The sequence below is a fragment of the Hippopotamus amphibius genome, chromosome 13 (genome assembly GCF_030028045.1).
Source record: "Hippopotamus amphibius kiboko isolate mHipAmp2 chromosome 13, mHipAmp2.hap2, whole genome shotgun sequence".
Taxonomy (NCBI): Eukaryota; Metazoa; Chordata; class Mammalia; order Artiodactyla; family Hippopotamidae; genus Hippopotamus; species Hippopotamus amphibius.
Genome location: NC_080198.1, coordinates 50,782,007 through 50,809,612, shown reverse-complemented (window position 1 = coordinate 50,809,612; position 27,606 = coordinate 50,782,007). Strand labels below are relative to the sequence as shown.

General features: G+C 48.6%; 2 protein-coding genes across 4 annotated transcripts in view; one reads left to right on the top strand and one right to left on the bottom strand.

Annotated features, from left to right (window-relative positions):
• Positions 1 to 12,252, top strand: part of CRTAP (cartilage associated protein) — a 37,204-nt gene extending 24,952 nt beyond the window's left edge. The window contains exons 7-8 of one of the 3 annotated variants that reach the window (XR_009048745.1): positions 5,111 to 5,320; positions 5,951 to 6,010. Coding sequence is in view for 2 of the 3 variants with exons in the window: in XM_057705397.1 (XP_057561380.1) it covers positions 5,111 to 5,164 (54 nt within the window). In the remaining variant the exon portion in view is untranslated. Of the gene's footprint in view, positions 1 to 5,110; positions 6,011 to 9,921 lie in introns of those variants that run through there. The other 2 variants (XM_057705398.1, XM_057705397.1) reach the window with 2 other exon arrangements.
• A 1,762-nt stretch (positions 12,253 to 14,014) lies between these two features.
• SUSD5 (sushi domain containing 5) overlaps positions 14,015 to 27,606 on the bottom strand; it is a 37,189-nt gene continuing 23,597 nt past the window's right edge. Inside the window, exon 5 of the mRNA XM_057706374.1 lies at positions 14,015 to 15,590. Within this exon, the coding sequence (XP_057562357.1) occupies positions 14,293 to 15,590 (1,298 nt within the window). The 3' untranslated portion in view covers positions 14,015 to 14,292. The remainder of the gene's footprint in view (positions 15,591 to 27,606) is intronic.

Below are 27,606 nucleotides of genomic sequence, written 5' to 3'. Positions count from 1 at the left end.
TAGTGTAGTTTTGTGCCACATTTTGAAATGGGGAAGTGTAAGTCTTCCAACTTCATTCTTCTTTTAGATTGTTTTGGCTATTCTGGGTCCCTGGCATTTCCGTATGAAATGTGGGATCAGCTTGCCAAATTCTGCAAAAGGCAGCTGGGATTTTGGTAGGAATTGTGCTGAATTGCTTTGGGTAGTACTGATATCTTAACAATATTAAACATTCTGATCCATGAATATGGGATATCTTTCTACTTATTTAGGTCTTCTTTAACTTCATTCAATAATATTTTGTCAAATTGTGTTATTCTTGGTGCTATTGCAAACAGGATTGTTTTTCTTTTCTTTTTTTTTTAGGGAGTTTTTTTTTTTTTAACATACAATAAACTGCATATATTTAGAGCGTACTATTTCGTATCCTAATCTCCCAATTCATCCCCCCCAACCCTCCCCGCTTTCCCCACTTGGTGTCCATATGTTTGTTCTCGCCACCTCTGTCTCTATTTCTGCCTTGCAAACTGGTTGATTTGTACCATTTTTCTATAGTCTGCATATATGTGTTAATATACGATATTTGTTTTTCTCTTTCAGACTCACTTCACTCTGTATGACAGTCTCTAGGTCCATCCATGTCTCTACAACTGTCCCAGTTTCATTGCTTTTTACAGCTGAGTAATAATCCATTGTATATATGTACCACAACTGTTTTATCCATTCATCTGTTGATGGACATTTAGGTTGCTTCTGTGTTCTGGCTATTGTAAATAATGCTGCAATGAACATTGGAGTGCATGTGTCTTTTTGAATTATGGTGTTCTCTGGGTATATGCCCAGCAGTGGGATTGCTGGGTCATATGGCAACTCTATTTTTAGTTTTGTAAGGAACCTCCATACTGTTCTCCACAGTGGCTGTATCAATTTACATTCCCACCTATAGTGCAAGAGCGTTCCCTTTTCTCCACACCCTCTCCAGCATTTACTGTTTGTAGATATTCTGATGATGCCCATTCTAACCTGTGTGAGGTGATACCTCGTAGTTTTGATTTGCATTTCTCTAATAATTAGTGACGTTGAGCAGCTTTTCACGTGCCTTTTGGCCATTCGTATGTCTTCTTTGGAAAAATGCCTATTTAGCTCTTCTGTCTATTTTTTGATTGGGTTGTTTGTTTTTTTGATATTGAGCTGGATGAACTGTTTATATATTTTGGAGATTAATCCTTTGTCTGTTGATTCATTTGCAAATATTTTCTCCCATTCTGAGGGTTGTCTTTTCGTCTTGCTTATAGTTTCCTTTGCTGTGCAGAAGCTTTGAAGTTTCATTAGGTCCCATTTATGTATTTTTGTTTTTATTTCCATTACTTTAGGGGGTGGATCAAAAAAGATCTTGCTGTTATTTACGTCGAAGAGTGTTCTTCCTATGTTTTCCTCTAGGAGTTTTATAGTGTCTGGCCTTACATTTAGGTCTTTAATCCATTTTGGGTTTATTTTTGGTTATGGTGTTAGGGAGTGTTCTAATTTCATTCTTTTACATGTAGCTGTCCAGTTTTCCCAGCACTGCTTATTGAAGAGGCTGCCTTTTCTCCATTGTATATCCTTGGCTCCTTTGTCATAGATTAGTTGACCATAGTTTATCTCTGGGCTTTCTGTCCTGTTCCATTGATCTATATTTCTGTTTTTGTGCCAGTACCATGTTTGAAGTCAGGAAGCGTGATTCTACCAACTCCGTCTTTCCTTCTCAAGATTGCTTTGGTTATTCAGGGTCTTTTGCGTTACCATACAAATCGTAAAATTTCTTGTTCTAGTTCTGTGAAAAACACCGTTGGTAATTTGATTGGGATTGCATTGAATCTGTAAATTGCTTTGGGTTGGAATTGTTTTTCTTATTTTGATTTTCTAGTTGTGCATGGCTGATGTATAGAAATACAGCTGATTTTTGTATACCGGTATTGTAATCTTGCAAACATTGAATTTGTTTATCAGTTCTAATCGTTCTTTTGATGTGTGTGTATTCCTTAGGAATTTCTGTATACAAGATCATGTTATCTGTGAATAGACATAGTTTTACTTCTGCTCTTCCAGTCTGGATGTCTTCTGTTTGTTTCTCAGGCTAATTGCCCCGGCTAAAACCTCTAGTACAATATTGAATAGAAATGGAGAGAGTGGAAATCCTTGTCTTGTTCCCAATCTAATGCTTCTGTTTCAGCATTAAGTATATTCTTAGCTGTGGGGTTTTTTTGTAGATGCCCTTTTTCAGATTGAGGAAGTTCCTCTTTTATTCCTCGTTTGTTGAGTGTTTTTTAATCATTCAACAAACTAGGAATTTTGTCAAATGTTTTGGTGTTGAATGTTGTCAAATGTTTTTTCTGCATCTATTGAGATGATCTTGGGGTTTCTGTTAATCTTGTTCGTTAATGTTCATTATAAATACAATTTTCAAATGACTAATATTCCATGGTGTGGATTTTTTAAATAAAGTTCTTTTTTATAGGCATTTAGGGTGTTTCCAACTTTTTTTTCCCCCAGCTTTTTGCTTTTATAAATAACACAGCAGTAACTAAATCTTTTACCTCTTCTCTGATAAATTCCCAGAGGTGGAATTCCTGGCTGTGAACACTTTGAAGGCTTTCAACATACAAGAGCAATGTCTTTAGAAAAAAATCATAAATATTAGAACAAGAATAGACCCTTAATGAATTTAGTAAAGCTCTCTTATGTCATAGATGAGGAAACAAACTCAGAAAGATAGAGTGACTTAGTCAAAGTCACACAGCTGCTTAGTAATCATCTGGTGAATAGACCAGACTCATTCCAGGCTTTAATTCCTAGGGTAATTAGGCTTGGTCCTCTCAAGATCATAGGACTCCACTGAAGACCCCAAAGTAGTTAGGTTATTAATCAGAACTTTAGAATTATTTTTTTTAATAAGTTTATTTATTTATTTACCTATTTATTTATTTATCTTTGGCTGCATTGGGTCTTTGTTGCTGTGCGTGGGCTTTCTCTAGTTGTGATGAGCAGGGGCTGCTCCTTGTCACCGTGTGTGGGCTTCTCATTGCGGTGGCTTCTCTTGTTGCAGAGCATAGGCTCTAGGTGTGCAGGCTTCAGTAGTTGTGGTACACAGGCTTAGTTGCTCTGCAGCCTGTGGGATCTTCCTGGCCCAGGGCTCGAACGCGTGTTCCCTGCATTGGTAGGCGGATTCTTAACCACTGTGCCACTAGGGAAGTCCCATATTCAGAGCTTTAGAATTATAAAAGAATTTCTAAAGCATGAGCTGTTTTTTAAATTATATATCAAATTATGGCAAGTAATAAATTTGAAATAAACTGTAACCAACACAATAAAATTCTTAGTTAATCCTTAAACATTTCCAAAGCACAAAATGCTGCTTGGAAACAAAGCCTCAGTACAGTCTCCTGATGTTTGTGGTATACTTTCCGGGCTTGAAATGTGTGTAAGAACGCCTGAACGTTTGCACACTGGTTAACAATTTTGCAGAGGCCCTGTTACAGCTTCAGAACATTTATGAAGCGAGCTGAAACAGGTGCTTCACGTTTCAGGTTCTGATAACTGTTTGCTTTGGGAAAGTCTACAAGAAATAAATTAGAATTTGCTGGAGTGATTTAGGGAGGAGAGGAGGGGAGGGCAGGGGCGGGAGCTACGCACACACGTGGTCTCACCTGCAGGCAGGTGAGCCTGGTCCTGCGAGCATGGGTCGTGTCACAGAGCTCTTGCCGCCTTTCGTCATCCCGCTTCTCAGCGTCTCACTGCTTGTTGGCAGCCCGGAGCGGGCGCCCCTCCCTGGCAGGGCTGCTCCTTTTGGCCAAGATCAGTCGTGCAGGGAAGGGACAGGTATAAGCCATCAGCAGCGACACTCCCAGCAGCTGGGGGATGGGTGCCTGGAAAGTATCGCTAGATCTGAGCGCGACACCAGTGGCCTTATGAGGGATGTGTTTCTCTCATCTCTTTGCCGTGAACACTTGGAGCCGAAAGCAAACAATACCATCACCCCCACCTCACAGTAGCCACACAGCAGGAGACAGTAACCCGGGAACAGATGTCATGATATGTAATCCTCTCCCATACCCCGTGTTCCCTTTTGGGATCCAGAAAGCAACGGAAGAACATTGTTTATTCAAGCAGTGGTCTTCCAGTCCCATCACTTGAGTTGCTAATTGCGGGCATGATGTGGCAGCAGCATTTGATAAAAATGATAAGACCCCTTTTGTGTCTCGTGTACTTGATAGATTCTCTAACTATTCTCAAATGCGGAGAGCTTTTACAAATCTCTCTGTGTTAAAATATCCAAAGGAGCACATTGGCTCTTGGCCTGGGATGGAGGCCTCCGTGAGGGGGGCCAGGCTTTCGCAGGGGGTGGTCGTCCTCGGTGGGGCTGGCCTGTACTGACCTCAGGGGAGGGAGCTTGGCCTTCCTGGTGGTTCACTCATTCTGTGCAGTAACGGGCATGCGTGTCATCCGCGGGTGGGTCCGGTGTGTCGTGGGAGAGAGCTCAGCGCAGAGGAGGAAATCAGGACGTGCGCTGGGCTCTTTCAGCTAGAGGCTCAAGGCTGGTTGTAGAAGGAGGGAGCGGATGGGCTCCTGCTGCACCCGGGCATGTCTCACTTCAGTGGCGTGCCTGCTTCAGTTGCAGCAGCAGTAACACGCCTACGTGCAGTCATCCATCCTCTAGCAGGTTTACTGAGACCTGCGAGTGCCAGTTTCTGGGGAAGAAGGTCCTGGTCCTTGAAAAGCTTGTGGTCTGGTGATCAAGGCAGAGAGGGAACAGACAGAAAGTCTTCCTGTGGAGTAACTGCCTGTGGGAGGGGGGCAGGGGTGAGGGAGGGATGCACAGAAAAAGGGGCACTAAACAGGGTCTTTCAGAGGCGGCTGGACCGCCCGCGTCACACAGGCCGTCTGTGGGGGTCGCGGAGCACTTGGCTCCCAAGTTCCCATGGTGTGGAAGCCAGGTCCCTCCCAGGGAGAAGGCGATCCTCTGGGCTCAAGGGAAGAAGGGCTGGTCCAGCCCAGGGGTGGCTGGCGAGGGCCTCTTGGAAACGGTCTCTGCTCACCAGCACTTTGGCGGTCAGGTACCCACTTAACAGAAGTGTCTTATTGTGTCTTACAGGGAGAGGTTGTGGAATATGTGGATGACCTCTTGGAGCTGGAGGAGACCAGCTAGCCCCTAGCAGCCAGAGAGAGTTCCCCTCGACGTTCAGGAAACACAGATTCTCTGTCTTCTTTTTCCCAATAGTCCAAGTTGTTGATACCTCAGAGCCTTCTCTTTACTCTGTGAAGTGAAAGGGAAGTCCCCATCTCTCACTACAGCTACCAAGGGGTGAGCCTGCCTTCCCTGTGTCCACACCTGCCTCCCCCTCTTCACACCTGCCCCCCTCTTCATACCTGCCCCCCCTCTTCACACCTGCCTCCCCCTCTTCACACCTGCCCCCATCTTCACACCTGCCCGCATCTTCACACCTGCCCCCCTCTTCACACCTGCCCCCCTCTTCACACCTGCCCCCATCTTCACACCTGCCCCATCTTCACACCTGCCCCCATCTTCACACCTGCCCCCATCTTCACACCTGCCCGCATCTTCACACCTGCCCCCCTCTTCACACCTGCCCCCATCTTCACACCTGCCCCATCTTCACACCTGCCCCCATCTTCACACCTGCCCGCATCTTCACACCTGCCCCCATCTTCACACCTGCCCCCCTCTTCACACCTGCTTCCCCCTCTTCACACCTGCCCCCATCTTCACACCTGCCCCCATCTTCACACCTGCCCCCATCTTCACACCTGCCTCCCCCTCTTCACATCTGCCCCCATCTTCATACCTGCCCCCACCTTCACACCTGCCTCCCCCTCTTCACATCTGCCTTCTCCATTTTTATACCTGCCTTTCTCACCATTTTGGTTAGGACAGTTTTCCATGGATTGTTTTTTTGTTTTTGGTTTTTTTCAGAAAATCAGTATTATTTTTTAAATAAGAAAAATACTCCTAAAAGATGGTAATTATAAAAACCTACTCTAGCCTTTCTGCTTTTCTATGTTTTGGTTTCCTTCTCCCCCCATCCCCTCATCCAGCAAAGATGGTGAGGACAGAGGCTAAACTTCTCCTCACGGTGGTCTCACCTGCATCTTTTCTGGCACCCGTTGAAAAAGAAGTTGGGTAGACAGCGTCGCGTGCAGAAACATGGCTTTTGCCCAGCACTTTTGCACGTCCAAAGTCTTAGAATATTTGGTCAATTTGAGAACCAGTGCTCAGCTGCTAGTCTCAGAGCTGGGAATGGAAGGGAGCAGAGGGAAGCTAGTTTCATTCACTCTTTCAACCCGTATTTACTGAGCACCTACTACGTGCTCGGCCTTGACCTGGGCACTGGAGATATGGCACAGAAAAGCAGGAAACAAAAAATCCCTGCCCTCATGAAGCCGACATTCTTCAGGGAAAGACAGACAACAGATGAAAAGAATAAATACATACCGGGCATCGGAGGGTGGTCATTGCTATGGAGAAAAATAAAGCAGGGAAGCCGGTAAGGAAGCCTGGAGATGAGGCTGCAGTTTTTGTTTTGTTTTTTAAAATTTTTGGCCATGCTGCATGTGGGGATCTTAGTTCCCCGACCAGGGATCAAACCCTCGCCCCCTGAAGTGGCAGCTCAGCGGCTTAACCACTGGACCACCAGGGAATTCCCAAGGCTGCAGTTTTAAATAGCGTGGTCGGGGAAAGCCTCAGCGAGGTGACAGCAGAGCAGAGACCGAGGGACTCAGGTCTCAGGGCAGAGCACTCCAGGTGCGGAAGGGGCAGCGTGCCCCGTGCCCGACAGTGGGGATGTGCTTGTGTGGTCCAGGGGCAGCAAGGAGGCCAGGGGAGGCATGGGCCAGGGGCAGAGTGGAAGGAGGCGAGGCTACGTGTGTGGGTGGGAGGGTGGCTGGCTCAGCCTCGCGGGCCAGGGTAATCCACTGGCTTCGGCCCTGAGCGGGGTGGGAGCTGTGGAGCAGCAGAGCCTGGGCTGACTTGCACCTTACAGGGAGCATGCCAGCTGCCGTGCTGTGAGAAACCTGGACGTGAACAAGGGTAGAAGCAGGAATACCAATTAGGGGACGGCTGTGAAAGTCCAGGCAAGGGGGATGCGGGTGCGGCCCTGGGTGGTAGCAGGGGAGACACGGTGAGGAGTGGTCAGATGGTGGATTTATTTTGACAGCAGGGCCAGTAGGATTTGCTTACGGATTGGCCGTAGAGGGTAAGAGAAAAAACGAGAGGGGCGCGCAGTGACCTAGAGGTTTGTGGCACGAAGCACGCGAAGGATGGAGTTGCCGTTTCCTGAGATGGGGAGGATGGCTGGGTGGGTAAGCAAGGTGTTTGGTGCCAAGCAGCTGTCTGAGGCCAGGGTGCCAGGTTCAGGCTGCAGATAAAATATGAGCGTTTTCTTGGGTGAGGTCGTTAGTCAGGGATCCAATGGGGAGCGGGTCCCAGGGCAGGACTGTAAGGCAGAGGGGGGCCCCGCGCGTGGACGCCCTGCCCCAGGAGCCTGTTGGTGGAGGCCCTGCGCTCACACACACTTGACCCTCCCTGAGGCTCCGGGCTGCGGCTCTTCCCAGCTGTGCGAGGACACGCAGGGAGGCCTGGCCCTCTCCACCTCTCTGTGCCCGCAGAGCTGCCCTCCGGTCCTCCTCCTCAGAGCCCAGGTGAGCTTTCTGTAGGTGAAGAGGTGGCCTTCTCGGCAGCCCTGCTGGTGGCGGAGGTTCCCGTTCACTGTCTGAGGTTGGCCTCTTTGCACTGGGGACTGAAAGCGCCTCCAGCCCCATCCTAGCCTGGGGACAGTAGCGTTGACACTGTCAGCGCTTTGCTTGGCTTCAAGGCTGTGGAACCAAGTGACTGAGTTTTTATTTCAAAAGAAGCCAAACCAATTAAAAGAAAGAAAAAAAAAGTGGGCCAATTCTTCCAAACCTACTGTGAAACCCCAGGGCGCAGGCTGCCCTGTGACCTCAGCCCAGTACCTCCCTGAGTGGGTTTTCTTGGAAGAGCCTAGAAGAATCCTGGATTGAGACCTCATGGGCTCAGCATTAGTCTGGCCGGTCTTTTGCGGCGGGGGGAGCACGTTTGTAAGCTTCTTGGGAGTTTCTAGACCCAGCCTAGGGATGCCTGGCTTGCCCTCTGAGCCACCTACACACAGCCCAACGGGTACGGTTAGGTTTCCACCCAGGGAGGCTGCCCACCGTGGGGCAGGGGCGTCTCTCCAGCCCCAGTGCCTCTCAGCAGCCCAGGCAGGGGCCTCCACTGGGGAGGGCCTAAAGGCACCCCCTGCAGCCCTGTTAATGTTCAGACTTTTAATGTTCAGACTTTACCTTAGCAGGGGAGGGCTGGGGGCGGGGTTTGTGTGTCCACAAAGGTTTAAAAGCAACTAACGGACTGAAATGTGGCACATACCAACACATTCAACGCTCCAATATCTTTGTGAGTTTGAGGCTTTCTAATTACTGCCACTAAGCTGTTGTGCTCACCTCTGGAATCCAGAACCCCTGGGTCTGTTGCCCACAAAGGCCGCTTTAGGAAATGTTGCTTTTAGGAGTTCTTACTAAGGGAATTTTAAGAGCACAAAAATTTTATTGAACCAAACTCAGCGGCAAACAGAAAGTGATTTGTTAGATTGTCGGTGGGAAAGGGTTTATTATGACTGCTGGTGGAATCAACAGTGGCCTGTTTCTGCCAACATTGATGGAAATAACGTTTTTAAGGTTTAAATGTGAGCTGTAAACCTAAGCTACTTCAGTTTAAAAGACAAATTTCAATACTTAAACTGTGGGGAGAAGGTGGATTGGAGCCAGAGAAAACATTCTCATTTAATAGGGTTTGCACACGGGCCGGCAGCACAGTTTGTAGCGAGGCTCCCAGAAAACCCACAACTAACCCTTCATTGCAGCTGTCCGAACTCTTGACCATCTGCCACCCCCCAAACAGCGACTTCTTTTTTCTGGTGACTCCAGGCTTGAATGACCTAGTGTGGAGAGTTTAAACTGTATACAAGGAGGGCGGTGGGAAGGGAAGGGACCTTAAGTCAGCCTCCGCCGAAGGGTTTGTGCATAGGACTTCCTGTGCCTGCAGCCCGCCCCCGGGGCATCTCCCTGAGAGGGAAGCCACCAGGGCGGCCTGGCTTCACCTTCACCTTCACCGACCCACGCCCACCCCAGAAACACAGGTCGGGAGTGGCCGTGGTCTGTGTTGTAGCAGAATCCTCTCTCTCTCTGAGGCAGGCATGTGAGCGCCACACCCTACGCCTACCCCCGACCCCCCACCTCCCAAACGTGGCTTTGGCGGCTTGCTCAGTGAGTGAGTTGGCCGGCTATCCTCTTGGAGCTGATAGGGTAAGATAACGTTGCCTCCTTTTACAACAAAAAGAGGGAAGAGGGACTTCCTCGGTGGCACCGTGATTAAGATCCCTTAACCACCTTCGATCCCTGGTCCGGGAAGATCCCACATGCCGCGGAGCAACTAAGCCCGTGCGCCACAACTACTGAGCCCACATGCCACAGCTACGGAAGCCCGTGCACCTAGAGCCCATGCTCTGCAAGAAGAGAAGCCCGCACACCTCAACGAAGAGTAGCCCCCTCTTGCCACAACTAGAGAAAAGCCTGTGCCCAGCAACGAAGACCCAATGCAGCCAGTAAACAAATAAATTAAAAAAAAAAAAAAAAAAAAGAGTAGGAAGAAAGGAAGCAATTCCTTCATTCTGCCAACAGATACAAAACAGCTCACTTTAGGGTGGTGGTCAGTGGACCCCCCAAAGGTTGTTGCTGTTGTCTTTTCCACCTCCTCTCCTTGGGTCCGGGCAGTGGGTACAATTTCACCCTGTGGGAAATTAGAAAATTAGGATCACATTAAATGTTTTACTTTGCTTATTCCTTTTTTTTTTTTTTTTTTTTTTGGCCGCACAGCATGTGGGATCTTAGTGCCCTGATCAGGGATCAAACCTGTGCCCCCTACAGTGGAAGCATGGGGTCGTAACCACTGGACCGCCAGGGAAGTCCCTTCCTTTGCTTATTCTTTACTGTTTTCTTTCTCTGTCTGGTGGTGGGACTGCCTTAACCACACCCAGTCATTTTAGGACGCAGGTAGTACTAAGCTGTTTTCTCAGGTCTCTGAGGTGTCTGGCATGCATCTACCGAAGCAGAGCCCTCACCGCAGGGACTGTTGGCTGTCATGCAGAGGGTGGGGGTGTGGGGGGGTCCAGCCATGGGTGGGCCCAGGGCCTTCAGGAGATGCAGGCTCATTCCTCTCCCCAGGAAGGCTCTCTTTCAGAGACCTGGGATCCCACTCGGAAAACATTGGGAATCCAGGGCTCGCTTTGGATGCGATGAGCTGGTCCCTCGCTGCCAGGGTCTGAGAAGTGACAAAGTATTTACTGTTTCAAACGAGGACCAAAAGCCTCCAGGCATGACAGCCAACAGCTACCGTGCTCCACGCCTGTCATCCAGGGACCAGCCAGGAGAAAGAAAAATGTAGAAGGAGGCTGGTGGAAAGAGTGAGGAAGCCTCCAGAGCAAAAGCTATTGGAAGACGAGGTGGAGGACACAGGGATGCGGTTAATGTCAGCCCCAGGATTCCGAAGGATACAGTGGAAAAGTCTGGACTGAGCAGCAGTTGGCGGTGTAGGGAGTAAGAGCTTCCCCAGCAATGGACGTCTTAGGTCCAGATCTCGTGACGCAAAGCCTGTGCGAGTGATGGGGTGCTCTCAGAAGGGAAGCAGGAAGGAGCTGGCAAGGGTGTGGTCTCATTGGAGACCAGCCTCAGCCTGATCCCACAGGAACTCTCCCACCTTGAGGCGAAGGGGCCGGCCTTCTGTGTGCCAGTGTTTGTGTGTCCGCCAGTCACTGGCTGCCCAGGGTGCTGGCTGCCCGACGGGTTAGTCACTGGCTGCTTAACTCCTGGGTGAGGGAACTCCCCTTAGGCTAAGGACAAGTCTCTGAGTGAGAAGGGTACGCTTATGCATTTATGAGCATTTTAGCAGCCGACAGGGCAGCAGAAGGAGGGTTCCCCTGCCCAGTGAAGGGGATCTGGGTGGGCACCAACCGTGTCCACAACATTGGGAGGCTTGGGAGGGGTCGTGCCTGCTGTTCGCAGAGGTAAAGAGAGACGTAAAGCAGATGGGACTGGTGCTGATGGTCTCTGAGCTGGTTTTCTCCACCGGCAGCTCCAGATCTCTTGCCACTTTGCCCTGTGCCTCTGGGTAGACACTGCCTGGTCTCCCTCGCCCTCTGACTGCCGCTGACTGCTGGGACTTGCTGGCAAGAGACTGCAGGGTGAGAGAAGAGGTCCGGGCCTTGAAAACCCCTGCCTCCTCCAGGCCACCGCTGGACAGGGGCTGTGTTCTTCCGGAGGCCGGAGCCCTTGTCCCGCGGGGCCTTTCCTGTCTGGGCCCCTGACAGCCCTCCACCACTGTTCTCTGATGGTCCTCTTAACCCTCCCCAGGCTCTCATGACAAGTCCCTACCCCACCCCTCTTTACTGATTCCTTTGTCCCATCAGTTAGGAGAAGGGAGGCAATTGGTTCTGGTCTCTGAGGTCAGTGCTTCTCAAACTTGACCACATGCACCACCACCTGGGCATCTTGTCAAACACAGAGTCTTGAGTCAGCAGGTCTGGGGCGGGGCCTGAGATTCTGCATTTCTAACAAGCTCCTGAGTGGTGTCTGTGCTGCCGGCCTGGGAACCACACTTGGAGCAGCAAGGTCCTGGGCTTTTTGTTGTAGTGAGAGGCATGGTCTCGGGTTGGGGTGAGGAAGATGAAAGCAGGGAGGAGGGGGCAGGAGTTCGGCAGACTCCCCGAAATCCTTTTGCGGGAGGTCACGTGGCTGAGAGGCTTAGAAAGGGCAGTCTTACATTCAGTAAGTATTGGCATTACTTTCAAGAGTGCTAGAGAATCCTTTTTTTAAAAAAACCATTGTGATGTCACGCAGATGTAAAATTCACTAAGTAATTGTCTGGGGAAATATTTATTTTAAATATGTCAGAAGTTTTCAGTTAATGGATACCCACTCCCAAATTTTTATGAGCATTAAACATTTACCAGTCTCAAAACACATGTAATGATGTACAATTTAGGTTTACATTCCCCTTCTGTGTGCATTTTTAGATCCTATAACATTAATTTAGATGACACTAAATCAATAAAAACTTACAAACTGATGTGTTGGGCTTATTTTGCAGTTCTACCAATGTACCCTTGAATGTATTATTGTATTTGTAATAAACTCATTAATACATTTTTATTAATATTACCTGTTTTTGAGTTGGTATTAAGTCAGTATTCCTGGGTTGCTACTTAATAGTTGAATAACACCATCCCAGTGTTGAGATGGAGGTTATTTTCTATAGTTAAAAATAAAAAAGTTATCTTGTAGTAGATTAGAAAAGGAGTTATAAATATATATAATCTCTGGCTTTTGTTGCGTTCTGCTTTGGCTACATGTAGAAAGCATCTCGTTCCTATTGCTGTAAATTTCATCGGACACATAGGTATTCTATTTCGTACCTTCAGGTCTATGCTTACTCAGGAATGGGGACGAAGGTCTTTGATTATGCTGGACTGTCTTTGGAGCTGCTTAGCTTATTTTTCCAAAGCTTGCACCGAAAAGAAGTGGCAGGGTACAAACCATGTGAGAATTCTCTTTTTCTTTAGGTAAAACACCACTAAATTTTTCAGCTGTACATCTGGACTGCTGTCACGCCCCACGAGAACACGCGAATCACAGTGTCTCAAACTACATGTGTTACCTTCATCACTTTTTACCGTTGAAAACTATTTCTAAGAAGGTGATTCCTATGAGAAAAATATAATGTGTTTTGTCACTCTGTGCTGATACACAGGAGACCACTGGAGGCGGTGTTTTGGCAGCCTCAAGTGCTATCTAGCAGCACAGCAATGCCTGACCTCCGTGCAAGACAGGCCTCAGGGTGTTCCTCATCTGTGCCTCCAGAGCCTCCGCTGGCCTCAGAGCTCACAATCTATGTGCTCGGAAGCCCATGGTTCAATCTTGAGTGCGCGTAAGAATCACCTGGAGGGCTAGTTAAACCACAGGTAGCTGGGACCACCCCCCCCACCAGGGTCTCCGCTTAGTCTGCGGTGGAACCAGAGAATCTGCATCTCCAGCAAGGTCCCAGCTGCTGGTCTGGGGACCACACTCTGAGAACCACCACCATAAGCGAGATGTGCTGAGTCACCGTCAGAGAATGGAGACACCATGACCTGAGCTCCACAGCCGCGGGGAGTCAGTCCACCCTGCACTCAGGCTGTTTCCAGAGAGCACACAATCGCCACAACCGTGTAAAGGACAGATCGGCACACATCATTTCATGTTCCTTTTTAATTCCCCTGCTTCTCCATCAAGTAAGTACCCGTGCTTGATATCCTAGTCCTCGGCCCTCTTAAAACATTTTTTCCCTCCTAGCTCATTCTCTCTTCCCGGAGTGCAGAGAAATGGCTAATCCTGAGAAAGGAAACAGAGGACTGAGCTTTGTTAGTCCTGGCAGAAACTCTAAGGCATTCCTAGGCACAGACTGGTCAAGGACAACCAGGCCACTGCTTCTGAGAGGAAACGGTGCTTGCCGGTACAAATCAAACCTTGCTTTTTTTAAAAAAAACGAGGGGCTGGCCCACAGGACAGAGGGGACAGGGCGGATCTGTGTCCCACCACCCCTCCCCTCCCCTCCCCCAACCAAGTATCAGCTGTACATTCGTTCCAATTTCAACAAACAATTTTTTAAAAATCTCAAAGCTTCTAGACTATGTCCCGGTTCTCGGCTTACATGCCCTCAGCACCATCACATCATTAAAAGGAAATAACTCTTTATTCTTCTGTATCCCACTCCCAGCAATTAAATATCTATATCTGAAATAACACTGCTCTCAAATGCTCTGTTTATCACGTCTCTTTCAAAAATTTCAGGTCGCAGACTCAGTCATTTTCTTTCCAAAAAAAAAAAAAAAAAGACAATTGTATGATGAAGAGGTGAGTTTTGACCTTTCGCTGGAATGAGGGCCGAAGCGCAGGTTCGGTGAGTGCGACCGCTTCCAGGGCAGATGGTCGAGGGGATGCTGAGGTGTGTGACGATGCCACCAAAGCCTCCCTGCCCTGCCAGGTGCCTCCAGAGACGCGTCTCAGCCTAGAAAACAAAGACCTGAGACAAGGAAGATGAGCCCTACGCCACCTGCCTCCTGCTCTAGTGAACAGTCAGTGTTTCTCAATGTGCTGTGTCACAGTTCATTTTTCTGCCAAGGGGCTTCGGAAGAGCCCCCCCGTCCAAGGTGGCTAGACCTTCTCCATCTCGATCTGCTGGTGGTAGTGCCGCGCCTGCCGCTGGCCAGCATTCAGCTTGTACACCGAGCTCTTGCGCTGGCACCTGCGGTAGCCCCAAACGGCCCCCACGCCCGCCAGGAACAGCAGCAGGCACAGGACCGTGATGCCGGTGGCAATGACGGGACCCCTGCTGAGGCTGGGACACTCATCCCCTACGCAGGGCTCCAAGGTTGGAAGAAGTGCCTCACTTGCATCTGGGCCAGGGACTTCCTGTCCCAGGAAGTCCTCAGACAGCAGGTACGGGAAGGTACCCTGGACCACAGGGGCAGTGGTTTCCATTGGAGGCTGGGTGGCCGCTGTGACAGTCGAGGGAAGGAGGTTCGGCGTCTTCTGGACAGCGGTCGTCACCATCTCCAGGGTGGAGCCGATGAGTTCATAGGGTCGGGTGGACATGGGAAGCTTCTTGGTGGCATGTCTCCAAGGAACTGTCGACGGGTCCCTAGTCAAGTCACCATCCCCTTCGCTGGGACCCTCCGTTTCAGACACATTCATGGGTCTGAGAGCCAAAGCTTCTACATCGACTAGTGTTTGAGATGGAAGAACTGAAAGATGGGTCATGTCCTCACTGGGTGTGAGGGTGGGACTGCTGGGCTTCTTAACTTCCACAAGAGCAGGCTGATGGGGAGTAAGTAGGATGCTTTCTTCCAGCGCGACTGATCCATCACCCTTGTCCTCCTCTTCCTCCTCTTCTGCCTCTGTTTTCCTCCAGGCCCCGTCGGTCACAGGGTAGCCGTCTAACCAGGACTCATCACTGCTGCTCAGCATGGGGTCACCTGCCTTGCTGTCATTCCTGCTCACAAAAGGGCCAGAGGGGCCGTCAGTGCCGCTGTGGATGACCCTGGTCTCTGGCTCCCCTGGGGCCAATGTGGTGCCACTGTGGTTGTCTCGGGCAGGAAACTGCCTTTTGGTGTCCTCATCCATCTCCTTTTCCAACTCGGGCTTGTGGAAGGTCTCAGCAGGAAACCAGAACAATGACTTCTGGTTTCGTCGGGATCCTGGCAGGTCTGTGGGGACGACGCTCCCAGCGCTGCGCAAGCCTGTGGTTGGCACAAAGGCTGTATGCTGGGCTATGGCTTCTCTGCCCATAGAAATAGAGACCAGACGGTCCTGTTTTGGAGGCTCCTCAGAGGCTTCTCCCTGACTCACGTCCTCCTCTGCCTCTGTCCGGGAATCCTCCATGAGCTCTCTGAATGACACGGACCTGTCATCAGGAAAATTATCTTCATAGTCAATATGTGCCTCACCCTCATCTGGAAGGAAAGAGGGAAAACCTCATTAGGTCCAAGGTCGCAGAGCCAGCACGGAACACAGAAAGGGAAAGAAAAAGCATAAGGACTGGAATGAATGAAATAAAACTCTTATTCTCAGATGTTATGACTGTATCACAGATAAACCCAAAGAACCTGCATACAAACTGTTACAAGGAACAGGCAAGTTTATCAAGGAAACTGGGTCTACAGTCAACATAAAACATCAACTGTATCTCTATATACCAGCAATAAACAGAAAACAAAAAATTTTAAAGATACCATTTGCCATAGCATAAAAATCCCCAAACTCCTAGGAATACATCCAACAAAAGATGTGTAAGATTTCTACATAGAATGGTACAAAGTATTTCTGAGCAAAATTAAAGACTTTAAGTGTGAAGGGCTAGCCCATGTTAATATAATGGAAGGATAATTGTTAAGCTATCAATTCTGCACAAATTGATCTATGTAGATTTAATACAATCCTAATAAAAATCTCAGACATTGATAAGCTGATGCTAAAATTTATGGAAATGCAAAGGGCCAAGAACAGACAAGGAAAAAGAAGAGGAAAGCTGGAGCGTGCACGCTACAAGAGTTCAAGATTTACTATCAAACTGAAGTACTGTTTAAGACTGTGTGTGGTAGCGGCACAAAGACAGACAATCGAATTACATTACCTTTAAGAACTTCTGGGGACTTCCCAGGTGGCGCAGTGGTGAAGAACCCACCTGCCAATGCAGGGGACACGGGTTCGATCCCTGCTCCAGGAAGATCCCACGTGCCTCGCAACTAAACCCGTGCGCCACAACTGCTGAGCCCCTGTGCCACAACTACTGAAGCCCACATGCCTAGAGCCCGTGCTCCGCAACAAGAGAAACCACCGCAATGAGGTGTCTGCACACCACAACGAAGAGTAGCTCCCTCTCACCGCAACTAGAGAGAGCCCATGGGCAGCAATGAAGATGCAACACAGCCAATAAATAAATAAATAAATGAAAGTACTTCCGTTCATCGAAGCCACCATGAAGAGAGTTAAAATACAAGCCACAGAGGTGAAGATAACTGCAACACATATAGCCTCCGAAGGGCTCCAGAATTTATAAAGAACTCCCACAGATTAATAATAAATAGGCAGACAAACCGCAGAAAAGTTCAAGATACTTGAATCAGAACATCCCCCAAAAGATATCTAAATAGTCATGAAACACGTGTAAAGATGCTCCACCTCATTCGTAATAGAAATAGAAATGCTAGTTACGGCCTTAATGAGATGCCACGACAGCACCAGAATGGCTAAAATTAAACAGACCGCCAATCCCTAGTGTCAACAATGTGAAGCATAGCAGTTCCACTCCTAAGTACGTACCCAACAGTAATGTGTGCACATGGGCACCAAAAGACACGCACCAGCATGTTTATCATAACAAGAAACTGGATACATTCAAGTGGCCTTTAACTGCAGAGACAGTTGGGGTACATTTATACAATGGAAATCTAGACATCCATCAAAACTATCCAACTCCTGCTTCCCAAGACATGGAATCTCACAGAACATTGTGCAAAAGAAGCCGAACACAGAAGACCACATTCTTTTGGGGGTACAGGCAGCATACTACTTCTTGCCCTGCGTGGTGGCCAAATTTCTTCATTTTTTGATAATTTATTAATCTGTTTCCTTATGATTTGTACATATGGTTTCACAAACTTTTAAAAAATTGAGTGAAAGATCTTTAAATCCTGTAGTGCTTCACAAGTTTCAACAGTTTCACACGCGATTCCATAGAATCCCGTAATAACCTTTTTATTTTTTATCCCCTACCCCTCTGTTTGCCCCTCCTCCTTCCCTCTCCCCCTGGTGACCACAGTTTCTTCTTGATATCTGTAAGTCGGCTTCTTTTTTGTTTTATTCACTAGTTTGTTTTATTTTTTAGATTCTGCATATAAGTGATATCATTGTATGTGTTTTAATTAAATTTTAAAAATATCTTTTGAAACTCTGATTTGCTCTTTGTAAGACTTCTGAGTTGTGAGATGTGCTGTGAAATATCCGGAATCCAGCTGAGTGAGAAGGAACAGGAGTACCACAGGCAGGAGCCCAGAATGTAAGGACAGCTTGATGAGGTGGGAACCATGCTGGTTAGGAAGGTCTCAAGGAGCTGTGTCTCCAGAAGAGAGCAGCCCTGGGACTTCCCTGGTGGCGCGGTGGTTAAGAATCCGCCTGCCAATGCAGGGGACACGGGTTCAAACCCTGTTCTGGGAAGATCCCACGTGCCGTGGAGCAACAAAGCCTGTGCGCCATAACCACTGAGCCTGAGCTCTAGAGCCTGCAAGCCACAACTACCGAGCCTTTGTGCTGCAACTACTGAAGCTGGTGTGCCTAGAATCTGTGCTCTGCAATAAGAGAAGCCACTGGAATGAGAAGCCCGCACACCACAATGAAGGCCCAACACAGCCAAAAAAAAAAAAAAAAAAAAAAAAAAGAGCAGGCCACTGGTGGCTTGCCCCTCTTTGAAAGTCATATCCTACTGCAAGACACAACTATTAAACAGAAAGGTTTCCTATGCTATTGTGATATGATAAGACTTTTATATTTGGTCTTTATCTCTGGCTTCTGGCACAGAGCTCTTAAACCCTTGGAATATTCTGAGGGATAGGGGCGACAGGAATATTTTTTGTTATGCATAACAAGTTTCTTTAACCATACCTGAGTTATGTGAATGAGGTGACTCTGGGGGCCCCTAAAGAGCTTCAGGATGGGGGCTGGTTGCCAGAGGAACCAACCATGTGATTAGAGGGCTGTACCTTTCAGCTTCACCCCAACCAGGGAGAGGGGCTGGGAGACTGAGCTAATCACCAAGGCCAGTGATTTCACCAACCACACCTACATGATGAAACCTCCATACAAGCCCTTAAACTACAGGGTTTCGAGAACTTCCAGGATGGTGAATGCATCTAACGTGCTAGAAAGGAATACACCCCAGGTTCACAGGGACAGAAGCTCCTGTCCTCGGGATCTTTCCAGACCTTGTCCATGTACGTCTTCCTCTGTTTATTCATCTGTATCCTTATAATATCCTTTATAATAAACTGGTAACTGTAAGTAAAGTCCTTTCCTGAGTTCTGTGAGCTGTGCTGGTAAATTGTCAAACCTGAGGAAGGGGTCATAAAAACCCCAAATTTATAGCCAGGTGGCCACAAGTCCAGGTGACAAATCCAGGTGACCTGGACTTGTGATTGACGTGTGAAGTGGAGGCAGTCTTGTGGGACAGGGCCCTTAATCGGTGGGCTCTGTACTAACTCCAGGTAGGTAATGTTAGAATGAAATGGACTTGTGGGACGCCCAGCTAGTGTCCAGAGCTTTGGAGCCCTGGTTGTTGCTGTGAGGGCTTCCCCTCTACGGCTCCCCACCTCACCACATTTGGAGTCAGAAGTGTTCTGCGGGTGGAAACAAATCTCAGTAGCTTCCCCCTACTTCACTCTGCACCTTAAAAGGCAAAATGCAAAGATCTCCAGCATCAAGGTTTGGGTGGAATGCTGAGATGTGGTCATTCCTGGGCTCTGAAACTGGATTCGTGGGCATTTGGCTTATTTCTAATACGTCTCCTTAGCTTGCTTATTTAATGACTTGCAGAGTTATGAACACATTTAAAAATCCTTTTTGATCTGCTCCTAAAATTTAAGCCTGTTCATTTTACTTTTCATTATTATATTTGCGATCTATAATCTGTGATCTTTGATGTTACTGCTATGACTTGGTGAAGGCTCTTTTGTAGATACTGAAACCCCCACCAGATGGAAGAAGTGAACTACGTGAGGACCAGACTGTAGCCATGACATAAGCTGCCACAATTCTGAGAACTGGCCTCAAAGAAATGGGAACAAACCCACCCTGGAACTAACGATAAACTTTACTTAAAACAATCAAGATGACGTTGGTCACACCACTGCATGACCAATTTCAAGATGACCGTCAGAGCTGACTCTGCTGTTTTTGCATGTAGATTTCCCCCCTCCACCCATACACCCCTGCAACTCCTCTTTAAAAGCTCTTGCCCACTGATTGTCAGGGGAGCAGGAGTCAGCCTTTAGATAGGAAACTGCCCTCCCCCCTCAGTTGCCAGCCTTGGAAATAAAGCAAACTTTCCTTTCCACCAATCTTGCCTCTGTATTGGCTTTTGAGCAGCGAGCACCTGGACCCACTTTCACTAATAGATGTTGGCGTCCACGCGAGGCTGCGCTCTCGCGATATCTGGCTCGAGGGGTTTCCCTGAGCATGGCCGCAGCCATGACGACGCCCAGGGATGGCTGCAAGGAGCCCGCTGCTCGTGACTCGCTGGCCCCCGGAGGGGACTTGGGGGACGTTCCTAGCAGCTGCTGAAACCATCTGTTTCAGGGCTCCTTCCTGTGTCTCCCCTGCTCCGCACTGGCTTCCAACGTTCGCTTTTCCTTGGTGGAAGGGAAAGATGCCTGTGGATGAGCTGACGAGCTTCAAGACCAAGGAAGTCCACAGGTGGGCACCTGGCAAACTTCTCATTCGAGCATGAAGTGCTACTTGGGCATTTTGCCAGTCGGTTCTGACATGTGTCTGAGGTTGAGGACCGTCTGTGTTGGGAAGTGCTTGTTTGGGACTCCATGCGGGTCATCCTCTCAGAGTATTTGTGACAGGTCTGTCCTCTGGTGTGTGGACAAATCCTCTCTGCCTGTGTATCCCAGCACTCAGCATGGTGCTTCAAACATAGCAGACACCCAGGGGATGTTTGTTGAATGCATAAACAAGCAAGTGAAGAGGTGAATAAGTGAGTGATGGAAGCCCATTTTGATCAAGCTTGATTCAGTCTGAAAGCCCATCCGCCAGGGCATTATTCGGTTCATGACAGCAGCAAAGAACGGTAAACAACCTCAGTCCTAGAACTGAGTGTAATCGATGTCGGCTAAATTCCTTCTCCCGTGTAACCCACCCCAGGAGCTTCAGAAGTCAAAAGGCACCTGGAATATGGGCAGAACAGGAGCCGTGTTCTCCTCCATCCCTTCTTGTGCAGGAAACACTGGCCTAGTGTATAGTGTTAGAGCTGGGGATTTGGGAAAGGTCAGCCCACTCCTGCCTGGTGGGCCTGCCTTGACCCGGACCCTTATGGCCAGTCTGAGCTCTGTGTGTGTGTGTGTGTGTGTGTGTGTGTGTGTGTGTCTTTCCGTCCGGAGGTTCTGCCTCCAGAGCTCCCCGAGCCTAGAGCATCCCTGGATGGCAGCCCAGGGCCCAGAGCCAAGCCCTTCCTGTCTGCCCAGGTTCTCAGGTCAAGGTCTGGCTCAGAAACAGGCTCTCACTATGTCAGTTTCACCAAAACCTCCAATGAACACAGACATCAACTGTTTACAAAGAGTCTACTCATGACAAAGTATCTCAAGCTTGTTTTTCCCATCTTGAGTATCAGTAAAGTTCGTTACTCACTGAATGTCAACCCAAAATTACAGCCTGCCTCAAGATGGGGAACATTATCCCTTTCCCTGTCGAGGTGCTATTTCTCTCACCTCCCTCTGCTCTCCTTAACCATCCAGCAGCTCTGCAGCCCTCCCCTCCCCTCTGCCCTCCTGAAACCTGGGCTGCCACAACGCTGGGCTGTCTGATTTAGACCAATGGGTCCAGGAAATGTAAACTTCATGGGCTCTCTTGGCAAAAATCAAGTCATTCCCTGTGTGTGTATATTTAACTGTTACTTCAGGAAAACAGAAGACTACACACCAATAGAAGTTAAAAGAGAGGGGTCGCCCAGGTCGTGCCTTTATCAGGGGCAGGAGTGTACGGGCCAGGCCCAGAACCCTGGGCTCTCTCAGTGCTGCCACTTCTCATGTTTTTTCATGTTGTTGCATTTCTGGAAGCCCACACATGCCTTCTTTTTCCCTCTGGTCTTGGCTACACAGCCTTTAAAAATAGCAATTTTGAAAAAGACAACCAGACAAGCCAGAAATAACCACTGGTTCAATGAACCTCTGAACAAATATGGCAATATTGACAAGGAAATTCTAAATTCAGTCCAGTCTCTGGCTTTTATTCTAAAAAGGAAGTCTAGAAGATGGAGAAAAACAGAAATTGAAGTTAATTTAAGAAAACAAAAGAAGGGCGTTAGAAGGGAGAGAAAATAGCAAAGGAACTTAGGAAAGAGCTAGTTTGCAAAGCAAGCCCTGCACTGCCCTGATGCTTTTCAGAGGCCCCTGGAGAAGCACACAGCCACCTACAGATGTTGGAATGAGACGTGCCTGGTTTTACATTTCGGCTCTGCTTCTTTCTGGCTGTCTATGCAGGAAGTCACTGAACCTCTCTGTCCCTCAGTTTTCCCACCTGTCAATTGGAGCTGGCCATTTGTATTCTCCAGACTTGTGAAGATGAAATGAGATAAAGTGTATAAAACTCCTCTTGCAGAAAGGAGCACGAGGAGACTTGGGGAAGATGGAAATGTTCTGTATTTTGGTTCTGGTGGTGGTTTCATGGGTGTACACACCTGTGACAACTCAGAGACTTTTATATTTTAAGTGGGTACTGTTTATTGTATGCAAATTAACCTCAGTAGAGTTGTCAAAAAAAAAAAAGAACAAAAACAAAAAACAATTCCCAAAACAGAGATGCCATGGGAACAGGTTTGGCATGGTTTGCGCAGCTCTTTTCTCAGTGCCCAACTGGGGGATGGGTCTTATTTCCACAGCTGCAACAGACCAGGGAATGGAGAAAGAATGGCTGTCCATTTGTTGCTGGACTCAGAGGTGGTGGAGCTGGTAGAGTGAGGGCAAGCTTGGTGTCACTCACTTTCCTGATATTACAGACCAGAAAGCACAAAGTGGACCATGGAGCTCGGGGTGGAAAATCTTAAAGGCTTGTTGTTGTTTTTTGTTGTTGTTGTTTGGCCATACCACACCATGCAGCATGTGGGATCTTAATTCCCTGACCAGGGATTGAACCCATGCCTCCTGCACTCAAAGTGCAGTCTTTTTTTTTTTTTTTAATACATTTATTTATTTATTTATTTATTTATTTATTTATTTATTTAATTTATTGGCTGTGTTGGGTCTTTGTTGCTGCACACGGGCTTTCTCTAGTTGATGTGAGTGGTGGCTCCTCATTGTAGTGGCTTCTCTTGTTGCGGAGCATGGGCTCTAGGTGCGTGGGCTTCAATACTTGCGGCACACGGCCTCAACAGTTGCAGCACATGGGCTCAATAGCTGTGGCTCATGGGCTCTAGAGCACAGGCTCAATAGTTGTGGCGCACAGGCTTAGTTGCTCTGAGGCATGTCGGATCTTCCCAGATCAGGGCTCGAACCCATGTCCCCTGCATGGGCAGGCAGATTCTTAACCACTGAAAGTGCAGAGTCTTAACCACTGGACCACCAGGGAAGTCCCCAGGGCACGTTTTAAAGGAGGATCAGGGGGCAAATCAGAGAGTGGGGGTCTGTGAGTCTCTCCCTTCCTGAGGGGTTCTGAGTCAGGAGAGGGCAGTGGTGTTGAAGGCAACAAGCAGCCAGGACAGCAAGAAGGGAAGGGGTCAGTGTGCCCAGGCAACCACGTGTGGCACCATGGTCACGTGGCCGGGGCGGCCACGCGGAGCGCTGCGAGGTCAGAGACTCTTCCTAGGGTGCAAGTGGCCAGAGATAGATGTGGCTTGGAAGATGATGTGGGACTTGGTATAATAAGGAGCCCAAAGAAAACCAAACATAGCATGGAAATATGCACACACAAGTAAGGAGCAAAGCGCCAGGAGTTTTCTGTAATTAGGGAAACAACTAATTATAGCTGGATACAGCAAACATTAGAGAGGTATGACAGACATTTCGTGCTGCCCAACTGGGGATGGAAACCAAGTGTGGATTCAGGGAGGAGAATGGAAAACAAGATGGCCAGACCCAGACTCGGACTCTAGGAACCAAAGCTAGAGAAATACCAACACGCAGAGGGGAGAAAACGGCAGTTTAAGAAGTCCCACCCATTCAGGTTGATGGTCAAGGCTAACGTCCCTGTGCTTAAGTCAGAGACTTCGCCAGCATATTTGAGGCTGGACCCTAATGCCGAGGTGAACATACAGCCTGAGTGGTGTGTGGCTGAGGCGCCCTCCTGAACCAGGCACTCACTGACCACCCAGGTGGACATGCCCCTGTGCGTCCATGCCCGCTCACCATTACAAAGTTTAAATGTCATCACGCTCATTCAGGAAGCCCTCACTTTACTAATTTTTTTTTAAACCACTGGTCTCCTGAACTGATGCTTTAATAAGCAGCTAAGTTCTCCACTGTAGTGGATGCTGTCGGTGCTCCTGTCCCCTTTCCCAGACCAGTGCACCCATCCCCCAGCTGCTGTGACAGATGGCAGCCGAAGATGCGTAGCTGCTGGTCCTCTAGAGAACGGCCCTTGGAGGAATGGGAGCCTCAGTGTGTGTGTGTGTGTGGCGGGCGGCGGGGGGGAGGTGTTGCAAGCCGCCTTGCTCTCCATGCACAGCAGCCTGCAGCCAATGACGGACTCATACGGAGGCACTCAGACCGGACCCCTTGCTTCCAAGTGGGACCAACCCTGTGGTGCAATTCATGCTCCTCAGCTCCCCAGGGGATCAGGCAAAGAAACAAGAATCCAGCTGAGACCACAGCCTTAACTCCTCCCCCTCACCTTCCCTGCCTCCCTTATTCCCTTTCCCCCTGGACAAGCCATGGATGTCTAAATAGGCTCTGCTTTTAGAGAATCGAATCCAAGTCATCTAGTCAGTCTTCAAGATGCCCAAACAATGACAGATTCGAGTGAAATGGTCTTTATAGTTGCCCTGAGCCCCTAAGTCCCTACAATTTCTGAGACCAAACTTGTTTGAGCCCCACGTTCTTCCAAGTCTTGACCTCCAAGATACTGAGCCTTGAGGCTCCCTGGGCCTGAAGAGCTCACGAGGGGAATGAGGGGCAGGGGCCCCGGAGCAGGTTCTGCCAGAGGGCTTAGAGCGGGCTCCAGCAGCTCACAGGAAACATAAGGAAACTTCTGGGCTGGGGGCGGGGGGAGTCTTGACAGCCGCACGATGTGCAGGGAGAGTTGGGGCAGAGCCCAGTGCAAAGGTGACAAGTGCATCCTGGAGACGAGAGGCAGCTGGGGCTGCAAGTCTGGAATGCCTGGGAGCCCCATGTTAGAAAGTCCCCGGCTGCTTGACCACGGGGTCTCCATCAAGTCCTAAAGCCACACGGGCTGTGCCTTTCTGGAAGGATCAGCTGCTGTCTCCAGAGTCTGAGATGCCCACTGGCAGGGGCCAGTTTCTCACCCAAGTACTAGGCAGCTGAAGTCACAGCCTGCCTCTGCTGTACAGGGAGCTGAACTCAACAACACACAAGGAAGCAAGGAGCTAGCGTTACACGCATCCCTCTACATCCTTCACTGAGGGGGCCTGATACCCTCCTCCAGCACGAGAGTGGAAATGTCAAGAAGGCCCCTTCCCTGAGCTCAGACCATATCACAGGTCCTGCCCTAAGTGATGTTCTTCCCATCGTAGAATAACAAAAGCAAGCAAGCAGACAAAACAAAACAACCCCGGCCACCTCTCTGGCCCCCGGGTCCTCCTGCGGCGCTACGCTTTGCCCCACCCCGCCCACCCCAGTCCTCGCTGTGAACAGCAGCAGTTGTCTGCCTTGGCCCCCTTCCTCACTCCGGCTCATCCCTGTGCTCGCTGCAGTGCCTCCCAGGTGCACCCCGCTCCCCAGATACGCACTGAAAACATGAGGCCACCGGAACCCTCTTACTCTGTGAAGCCCGTGCACACTTTTTAGCTTGCTTTGACGGAACCTGTGCAGCCTTTGAGCACTTCTTCCACCTGGAACACATACATCCTTTAAAATTTCACCTCTGACACCTTGTTTTCCAGCTTTTCCTTTTACCTCATCATCTACTGCGTCTCTGTCTCTTCTAAGGCACTCAGTTTACTAGTTTCCTTTAGGGTCGGGACAGTTTTGCTCAACTTGGATTACACAGATGAAGGGGGTGGGGTGGGGCCAATAGGCCGTAGAAGGAATGTTGTCCAAACCCAGATGGGTCCAACACCAAAACCCTTGTTTGGCCCACCCTCTCAAGATGACTTTTCTCCAATGTGAAGCAGTTCCATAATCAAAAAAGTTGATATTCACTTGAAAAATACATGTAAGATGGAATCAAATATCTGGTAACAATATTCTTGTAACACACACACACACACACACACACACACACACACGACACAGATACTTTAAATGTTAAATCTACAGAGTAATGAAAACTACAACAGTCTGTATATTCGGCTAAGTGTAGAAACCAAAATTTCTGTCCAGCAGCCGAAAGCTCCAACAACTCTGCTTTGCGGTGAGAAGATAAACACCACGTCAGACACACAAAACCTGCATTGAGTCCTCATCCTACTGGGGCCAGTAAACAGCCCATCTGAGGGGTGGGTGTGGCTCATGGGATGCTGCAGCCTGGGTGACTCGCCAGAAACACAGCCAGCTCACTGACACTCAGGGTGAGCGCGGGTCTGCTTTGAGGTGACACATTGGACAAACAGGAAGTTGGGTCTCATGCCTGATTTTTCAGACAGGGGAATCCATTAGAACTGGCAGGCGCTCCTGCCTGCCACAAAGCAGCTGCAACAGAGGAAAGTGCTAGAAAATGGCTCACATTGTGTTTCAGGGACTTGTCCCAGTCTGTAACTTTGTTACTAGTATGTGACAAGCAAGTAGGAAGTTTTTAGATGCTTTTGTAACAATTTGTCAGGGGACTTTTATGTCTATGTAAGGAAAATTTTTGTTCATATTTGGAATATCTTTGCTTTAGTTTTATGCTAATTCACTTTTTATTGCATTTTTACTAACAGGTCAGACTCAATAACTACAAAACAAATTTTTAGTTGTGTACAAAGAGTTTAAGACAACAACAAAATCTCACTATTCATCAAAAAACACTCCAAGAGGGAAAAATAAGCCACAGAATGAGAGAGAAAATGTCAACACATTAAGAAAGTTTTATGTAAAAAGAAATCCTACATTATGTAAATAATCAAATCAATTAGAGAAATGGGCAGAAATCTTGGACAGATGCTTTACTGAGGAAATGCTAATAGTGTCCCATTAGCATGGGATAAGTGCTTGGGTAGAGAAATGGACCTTACTGGTCACCACGGAGTAGTTACCAGATTGGCAAAAAAGGTAAAAAGTCTCACAATCCTGAAGGTTGCTGAGGATGCAGGAACAGAGCTCTTATTCACAGCTGGCGGGAGAGTAAACTGGTCAAAACACTTTAGAAAACTCTCTGGCAGCATCACGTAAGCTGGACACACACCTGCCCCACGGGCAGCAACTCCACTCCCAGGAACCAAGAGAAATGTGTTCACATGTGAAACGAATGATGTGGACGAGAATGATCACCACAGCGTAAGTGTCTGACAGTCACAACACGAGAACAAGCCACATGACCACCAGCAGAAATAACGGGCAGAGTATTCACGCTATAGATAGTGAACTGCAGTGGACACAAGAAACCACAGCTCAGGCAACAACGGGGATGAAGCTCACAGACAAGACAGCACCCTCGTCCCATCATGGTTCTCCTATCGGATCTGCTGGACGCTCTGGGGACCAACCGTGCTATAAATTCAGTAATATTGTGGTGCTGCGTCATCCCCCTCGATAGAGCCAACCTCTGCTTGGTACCCAGATGTCACGGGCGATCAGGAAGGTGGGCCCTGAAGGGGTCTGGGGGACAAAGGAGCCCTGTGAGGTCAGGGAACAATTCAGGGTCTGGCACGAGGTCCGTGGTGTAGGAGTCATAGGAGAGAGTGATTTCTGCCACTGGGAGAATTCCCAGCGGGGCTGGGCAGGGGTGGGATGCAGAAGCCTTGCCCCTAGGCATACGATGACGACGGACTGGGGACATCTGGGGGAATCAGATCATGTTTCGGAAGCTAAATGTCCACCAGGTGTCTTTTAGCCTCAGCTGTAATTTTTTTCAGACTCACAGGGCAGCTCAGGGAGGACAGCAGGA